The sequence below is a fragment of the Poecilia reticulata genome, unplaced genomic scaffold (assembly GCF_000633615.1).
Source record: "Poecilia reticulata strain Guanapo unplaced genomic scaffold, Guppy_female_1.0+MT scaffold_181, whole genome shotgun sequence".
In the NCBI taxonomy this organism is placed as follows: domain Eukaryota; kingdom Metazoa; phylum Chordata; class Actinopteri; order Cyprinodontiformes; family Poeciliidae; genus Poecilia; species Poecilia reticulata.
Window position 1 is genome coordinate 611,673 of NW_007615018.1, and position 7,765 is coordinate 619,437.

At 48.8% G+C, this 7,765-nt stretch overlaps 1 protein-coding gene across 1 annotated transcript in view; it reads left to right on the forward strand.

Moving 5' to 3' along the window:
• The window catches only part of emilin1b (elastin microfibril interfacer 1b), a 19,585-nt gene extending 12,590 nt beyond the window's left edge, over window positions 1-6,995 (forward strand). Inside the window, exons 9-15 of the mRNA XM_017303108.1 lie at window positions 1,042-1,254; window positions 1,335-1,583; window positions 2,568-2,738; window positions 3,480-3,587; window positions 4,374-4,391; window positions 4,762-4,896; window positions 4,968-6,995. Coding sequence (XP_017158597.1) covers window positions 1,042-1,254; window positions 1,335-1,583; window positions 2,568-2,738; window positions 3,480-3,587; window positions 4,374-4,391; window positions 4,762-4,896; window positions 4,968-5,290 — 1,217 coding nt within the window. The 3' untranslated portion in view covers window positions 5,291-6,995. The remainder of the gene's footprint in view (window positions 1-1,041; window positions 1,255-1,334; window positions 1,584-2,567; window positions 2,739-3,479; window positions 3,588-4,373; window positions 4,392-4,761; window positions 4,897-4,967) is intronic.
• The last annotated feature ends 770 nt before the right edge of the window (window positions 6,996-7,765 follow it).

Genomic DNA, 7,765 nt, shown 5'->3' on the forward strand with positions numbered 1-7,765 from the left:
GTGGTGTAGAACCTGGTTTTGTAGAACCAGCTGGTGTCTCCACCCTCCCGGTTCTAGTCAGAACCAGGTGGTGTAGAACTAGGTGGTGTAGAACCGGGTGATGTAGAAATAGGTGGTGTAGAACTAGGTGGTGCAGAACCAGGTGGTGTAGAACCAGGTGGTATAGAACCGGGTGATGTAGAACTAGGTTATGTAGAACTAGGTGGTGTAGAACCAGCTGGTGTCTCCACCCTCCCGGTTCTAGTCAGAACCCGGTGGTGTAGAACCCGGTGGTGTAGAACCGGGTGGTGTAGAACTAGGTGGTGTAGAACCGGGTGGTGTAGAACCAGCCTGTAGTTCTGCAGCTGCTGGAAGGTCCACTGAGGAACCGGCTAATGCTTTAGCCCTTTAGCATTAGCCGGGCTAAAGTCTATGCTTTAGGGTTAGCGCAGCTAGCTTTTTAGCTAGCTGTGTCCACCACCGTTGGTTTGGAAGCAACTTCTCTTTTTCTGACATTTTGTAGAGACTATTTGTTCCCAAAACTTAAATTCAAAAATCTAAAAACTCAAAAGTGATCAAAACAAAAGGTCACCTGATGCACCGTGGATTCTGGTTTATGCAGCACAAAAGGATCAAAAGTCAAAATGCAAAAGTTTACAGGCTCCACAGGATTGTCCTGCTCTGATTGCTGCACCTGATCTCTGACTGGTAAAACACCTGGTGACCACCAGGTGCCTCTTAAGCTACCTGAGACCCACCTGTTTATACCGTGAAACACCCACATCCCACCCTGAAATTAACTAAGTCAATTACTAACCAAAAAACTTATTCTAAATAACAAATTAAACAGAAAGTCTAACGATAAATCAACTAGAAAATAAACAATAATAAACTAAACAATTTAAAGATATAACTAAAAATGGAGAAATAGTTCCTGTTTGATGATTTCGTAGCGCCGCCCAGGGGAAAGATGGCGTCTGTGTCTCTGAACCTCCCAGATGAATCAGATCAACATGTAAGTGATCAGGTGTGAACATCGAATAAATCAACGTTTGCGCCCAGCAGGTGACGGTTCCACCGGCTTCGGGCCGGGTCTGGACGCAGAGAAGCCTTTAGACGGCCACAGCGTGATCGGAGGGTCCTTCAGCAGCAACCAGCTGAAGACGCTGCAGGGCGAGCTCAGCGACATCCTCTTCACCTTCGGCTCCATCAATGACACGCTGAGGGGCCTGGAGCACAGCGTGCAGAAACACGGCAGCGTCATCACCGACCTGGGTGAGCCGCGCCGCCGCCGCGCCGCAGCCACCGCCGCCGCCACCCGCACCAGCTTCACGTCTCCCTCTGACCTCCTGCAGGAAACACCAAGGACAAGATCATCTCTGAGCTGGACAAGATCCAGCAGGAAGTGACGGAGCACGTCCAGAGGAGCCAGGAGCGGCTGGGCCGGACGGACCGGGACGTCCGGCGCCTCGAGAGCATGCTGGTGGCAGAGATGGGCGACTGCCGGCGCTCCGGAGACGGGCTGGAGAAGAGGCTGTCCAAGCTGGAGGGAATCTGCGCCAGGCTGGACGGCGTCTCCGACTCCATCTCCAAGGTCAAAGAAGGTCAGGCTTCACTCTGATGAAGACGTCTGTGCCTTTAAGTAGAACAATCCAGATTTCTCCGAACCCAGGAACATTTTGAGCTGCGTTAAAATCTGATTCACATCCTTGCAAACATCGGCCATGTTTTACCAAGAGGAAGTGACGCTCCAAGCTTCCTGTTTCTGATGTTTGCCCATTAAGGAATGACGAGGTTCAGGGTTTCTCTCAGAAAACCTGCTGAGTCCGGCAGTGCAGCGCCTGGACCGTCCACCAGGGGGCCGCCCAGTTTCTGTTTAAAAATGTTAAATATTGCTCCAACAAACCACAAACTTACAAGTAAAATGAATATTATCCACCTTTCTGTTGACTCCCACTTCAGACCCCCATGCTGGCCCCATGCCGGCCCCATGCAGAGCCGGCCCCATCCAGAGCCGGCCCCATCCAGAGCCGGCCCCATGCAGAGCCGGCCCCATGCAGAGCCGGCCCCATCCAGAGCCGGCCCCAGGCATAAATGAACTCAGCAGCAGCTTTAGRMCCCAGGATGCTGACATTTTAACACAGACTCATCTGGAGTTTTAACGTTTATTTATTCAGAATATCAACGCTGTTAATTTGGACTTAATGCTTTCAGTGTAGATAAATGAAAATACTTTAAATTGTTTATTTTAATTTAAGATTTTAAGGAGCTGGCAGGGTTATTGTTTAATAGTTCATGTTGCTATGGTTACCATAGCAACAGTCTGGTGCTGAGTTTGATATTTGAGTTTACAACCACTGGCTCATTAAACCCCGGTCCGGTTCCCCGGTTCCCTGGGCTGCCCCGGGCCCCGGGCAGCACTGGACCGGCCCTGCTGCTTGCTTGGTGACTGTTGAGTTTTTGATAGTTGCAGTTTATTCAGCCGGCCCTCATCCAAGCAGCGTTTGCTTTGGGATCTGCGGGACGGGTCCTCCTGATCCCGGAGCCGTCGGGTCGGACTGTAACGCGTCGCTGGGTTCTGTCCGCAGGCCTGAATCACCACGTGTCGGGTTTGTGGAGCCACGTTTCCGGCCTGAACCAGTCCCTCATCCGACACGGAGGAGTCCTGGACGCTGTCCAGAAGAACCAGGACCGGGTCCAGAGCCGGGTGAAGAGCCTGAACTCCAGCCTGGCCCAGGTCCAGAAGGAGCTGCAGACTGGTGAGCTCATTTCTTCTGCTTCCTGGGTCAGGTGGTTCTGGTYTCCTGCAGTCAGCTGCTGCCCCCTGCTGGACGCTCGGTGTGAGCACTCTGAGTTACCACGGTTGCGGTTGCTATGGAAACCTGGAGAGGAGCGATCAGCTCCCAGGAGAAACGGAGGCAGCCCCGGGGGGGCAGAGCTGACTCTGTGGGCGGGCACTGTCCCCTAATGTCCCCTAATGTCCCCTAATGGCCCCCAATACCCACCCATGGGGGGGCATGGGTGGGTATTGGGGGACATTGGGGGACATGGGCGGGCATGTACGATCATTGGGCGGCATTGGGGGACATTGGGGGACATGGGCGGGCATTGGGGGGCATGGGGGACATGGGCGGGCATTGGGGGACATGGGCGGGCATTGGGGGACATGTCTCTGCTTTTTCATGTCTCTGAAAAGCAGAGACATGAAATGTTTGAATGGTTCATCCCGGATGAGACGAACGATTTCTTTTCAAATTAATGTTGATTTGTTTCCTAAAAAGCCTGAAGTTTCTTTAAGCATCCTCTCCTATTAAATGATACATTTGCTTGCCGTAAACTCCCAGGTTTTAACTGCCACCAAACTAACAGAAGCTTCAGTTTTATTTATGATCTGAAATAAAATTAACTGTTTGTCAAACAACCAGATCCATGCAGCTAAAAATCTTTCTGAAATGCAGTTTTTAAAAATGTTTCATTATTTATCAAACTTCTTCCCTCAGGCCTTCCAGGGCCTCCAGGAGAGAAAGGCCTGATGGGGCTGCCGGGCCCCCGGGGGCCCCCCGGACCTCCTGGGCTGAAAGGAGACGCCGGCTCCCGAGGATTTCCAGGTGGGAAACTTCATTCCTGCAGCTCTAAAATAAATCTGGCATCGCTCTTAGTTTTTATTCAGGTGTGAAAACATTTTTAATCTCTGAGGTTTTTTCTCAGCTGTTTTTGTTTTCCCTTTAAAACACACTGCTGGCTGCGCTAAACCGCTAGCCATGAACTTTAGGGACGCTAACGCTAATCTGACGCATCAAAATGCTGTTTAGCAGAAGCTAATGCTAAATGCTAGCTTCAACCTTTTGGGATTATGGTTGTTATACAAGAACATTGTGAAAAGATGTGGGAAACATTTTATGGAAAAAACTTTAAACTTGCTGCAGTTTAATGTGTAATAGAAAAATGTGACTAGTGATACAGAAATAAATTAACTTTATTTACATTTTATTCACTGTTCCAAACATCCGCAACCAAAAACATAATTTCCTGATTTTATTGTTTTTATTTCATATAATGAACTTCAGATTGAGTTAAACTCCAAAACAGATGCTGAATTTATTCAACTTAAAAAGACAAGAAAATAAAATTAGCTTCAAAGTTAGCAAAAATGCTAGCTTTGTTATTAGCTGCTATTAGCAGCTAAGTGGAAATGTGCTCACCACTGGTAATGGGCTCAATGTTACATTTGATCAGGGTTAAGATGAGCAGAATATTTGAAATCATTAGAATATAACTCGGTAAATTTTAAAAGTTTTAAAGGTAATTGTTACATTTGGAAGCAGCGATGAAAGCTGGAGAGGCAACGCGGCAAATTAAAATCTCTAACCACTGATTTTCCTGGTTTTTTTCAGGTCCTAAAGGTGAACCAGGTACGTCCTGCAGGCCTCTGATTGGCCGCAGCCGGCCCAGGCTGCCTCTGATTGGCCGCAGCCGGCCCATTCTGCCTCTGATTGGCCGCAGCCAGTCCAGGCTGCCTCTGATTGGCCGCAGCCGGTCCAGGCTGCCTCTGATTGGCCGCAGCCGGTCCATGCTGCCTCTGATTGGCCGCAGCCGGTCCAGGTTGCCTCTGATTGGCCACAGCCGGTCCAGGTTGCCTCTGATTGGCCGCAGCCAGCCCAGGCTGCCTCTGATTGGCGGCAGCCGGTCCAGGCTGCCTCTGATTGGCTGCAGCCGGTCCAGGCTGCCTCTGATTGGCTGCAGCCGGTCCAGGCTGCCTCACCTGGCTCTTCTTGTCCTCAGGTCTTCCAGGTGTGGACGCTCACAGACCCAGGCTGTCGTTCTCTGCAGGCCTCACCGCCCTGAAGGAAACGCCGGGAACCGTCGTCTTTAACAAGGTCTTCGTCAACGAGGGCAACTTCTACAACCCGGCGACAGGTGAGCGGGTTCTGCTGGTTCTGGTCCAGCCGGACGCTGTGAGCTCTGACAGGTAAACCCGTCCTCCTCAGGTGTTTTCACCGCCCCGGTGGACGGACACTACTACTTCAGCGCCGTCCTGACGGGCCACAAGAATGAGAAGGTCGAAGCGGTTCTGGCCAAGTCCAACTACAGCGTGGCCCGGGTGGACTCGGGCGGGTACCAGCCCGAAGACCTGGAGGCCAAGCCGGTGGCCGAGTCAAAGGTCGTCAGCGGCTCGCTGGCCGTGTTCAGCCTGGTGCTGCCGCTGCAGCGCGGCGACACGGTGTGCGTAGACCTGGTGAGGGGGAGGCTGCCCCACTCCGTGGAGCCGCTCACCGTCTTCAACGGCGTGCTGCTGTATGAAACCGTATGAGCCTGGTGAGTCAGAGACCAGCTCAGCCCTCTGATGTTTCCCATGATCCTCCCTGCTCCACCCAGCAGGAGGGATTTTAAATCCGCCTGTGTTCTGTCCAATCAGCAGAGACCTTACCTGGTCACGTGACCCAAACTCCTCTGGAGCCAGAACATTATAGTAATGTTCTGCATTAATATCCAGATGTTTGTCCAGAAGGTGGCGCTGCGGATCTGATCTATGTCTGATAAAATGTTTGGATGTTTTATGGAATATTGTTGATGCGCTGCTGCGATCCATCAGTTCACCTCCTCCGACCTCTAACCCACGGCGTTACCGTGACAACCATGAAGGCCACGCCCCTACAGCGCCACACAGCAACACCCAGCTTATTAACGTTGACAAAAGCAAACCTTAGTGGTGGGCACCGCTAGCTAAAAGGTTAGCAGCGCTAATCCACAACACTAACCATAAACGTTAGTTACGCTAACGCTAGCATGCTACACCAACATGATGGTTAGTGGAAACTAATGCTAAGCACTAAATTCAACCTTGACCGCATCCACCACGTGTCATTGCCACTTCCTTCTCGCTCAGTAGTTTCTTTAAAATAAAAAGAAAATGTGAGGAGAGGAAACTGGGCTGCAGCCTTCAAAATAAGAGCATATATAAGCGTCTAACCTACCAGAAGAATTCAGAAGAGCCGACAACCAAAACTTCAACTCAAATGTCAAACTTTACTCAAGTAAATCAGGTCTATAGATTTTATATGAAAAAAATATTTAGAGGAAGTTAAGCCCTTTCAAAGTTAGCAAAAAAGCTAAAACACTGTACAAAAAATTAACTATTAGTGCATTAGCAGGTTAGCATAAGTGTGCCCACTGCTGATCATAAATATAAGAAAAAGCAAAACAGTTTCAKGTCTTCTGCTCACTGACCTTCATTTAACCCGACCAGACCCAGAGGTTTGGGTCCGTGTGTTTCATTCAAAATGGCCACCAGGTCGTGCTGTGTCAGGACGGGATATCTGATAAAAAATCAGTCAGGTTTTGATTTTATGACACATTGAGGAATTCACTGAATAAAATAACAATACTCTGTGAGCGCCCCCAAGTGGTCAGGTGAATATTAGCCAAATTAATCATAAACCAGGTCCTGCTACCAGTTTCCCTTTTAGTGTAAAGCATCCAGCATGCTGAGGTGAGCGAAGCATCATTTTAACTAAAAGTATCACTGGCTTATTGCTGCAGTGTTTGCCCAACAGCTTTACTGCACATGTGTAGTAAACATGTCAGGTTAGCATGTGCAGCAGCTAAGGGAAGCCGCAGTCTTCTGGTGGAAAGTGTTTGTTTTATTCCTCTGACTCCGCCCACAACGGCAACATCAACTTCAGGGACTGTGGAAAACTTCGCTGGAGGCTCGACATGTCGGAAAACACTCCAGACTCATTCTTCACCTTCTAGATAATAACGGCAACGTGCTACATTAGCGGATAGTTCAGCAGAAGCTAATGCTAACGCTCTATATTAATGGAGTTTAGCAGAAGCTAATGCTAACGCTCTATATTAACAGAGCGTTAGCATTAACGCTCTGTTAATGCTAACAGAGCGTTAATGCTCTGTTAGCATTAGCAGAAGCTAATGCTAACAGTCTATATCAACACAAAGTTTAGCAGAAGCTAATGCTATCATTCTATATCAACACAAAGTTTAGCATAAGCTAATGCTAACGCTCTATATTAACAGAGTTTAGCATAAGCTAATGCTAACACTCTTTATTAACAGAGTTTAGCATAAGCTAATGCTAACATGCTATATCAACACAGATTGATACCATGTGGCACTGATAATGCTAAACATTAGCTAAAACGCTAAGCGTATTAGCAGAGGTGTGGCCACCAGAGTTAAGCAAAGTTCTGGAGATGTTATGAAGACAAATGAAGCGCTTATGTTCCGGGACCGGACTGGACCGGACCGAACCAGACCGGACCGGACTAGGCGGACAAGAGTTTCTCCGTATTCGGTGTTCACCACGCCCAGGTTCCTTCTGGTTAGCAGAAGATGAGAAGTTTTCTTCTCCAGCCCGTCACTATGTGGAAAAGTAATCACACCCCTAGATAAATCTGAATGGATTAACCGCCAATCATAAACCTGGCTGGTTCCTGCTGGAAAGTGTGTCTGAATTAAATCAATTCAGTGAAGCAGACGGGGTCAAAGTTCACCCTCAGTAGTGCTGCAGCAGCAGGAGGAACCTCCAGGCGTCAGGTGGGTGTGAATACTTTCTCACAGTAACTGTGACATCCCTGCAGCTTCTGCTTGGGTTTTAAATGTCATTTTAATCTAAATAATTAGATAAATATGGAAGAACGAAGCCGGAATATAATAAAAACCAGAAATACGTTGTGATTTAACATGCAGGACGGTTGAGTTTATTGTTCCAGCTGATGGTTTTCCTGCCTGAGGAATCCAAGCATGCGGCGACAGTGGAGAGGAAAAC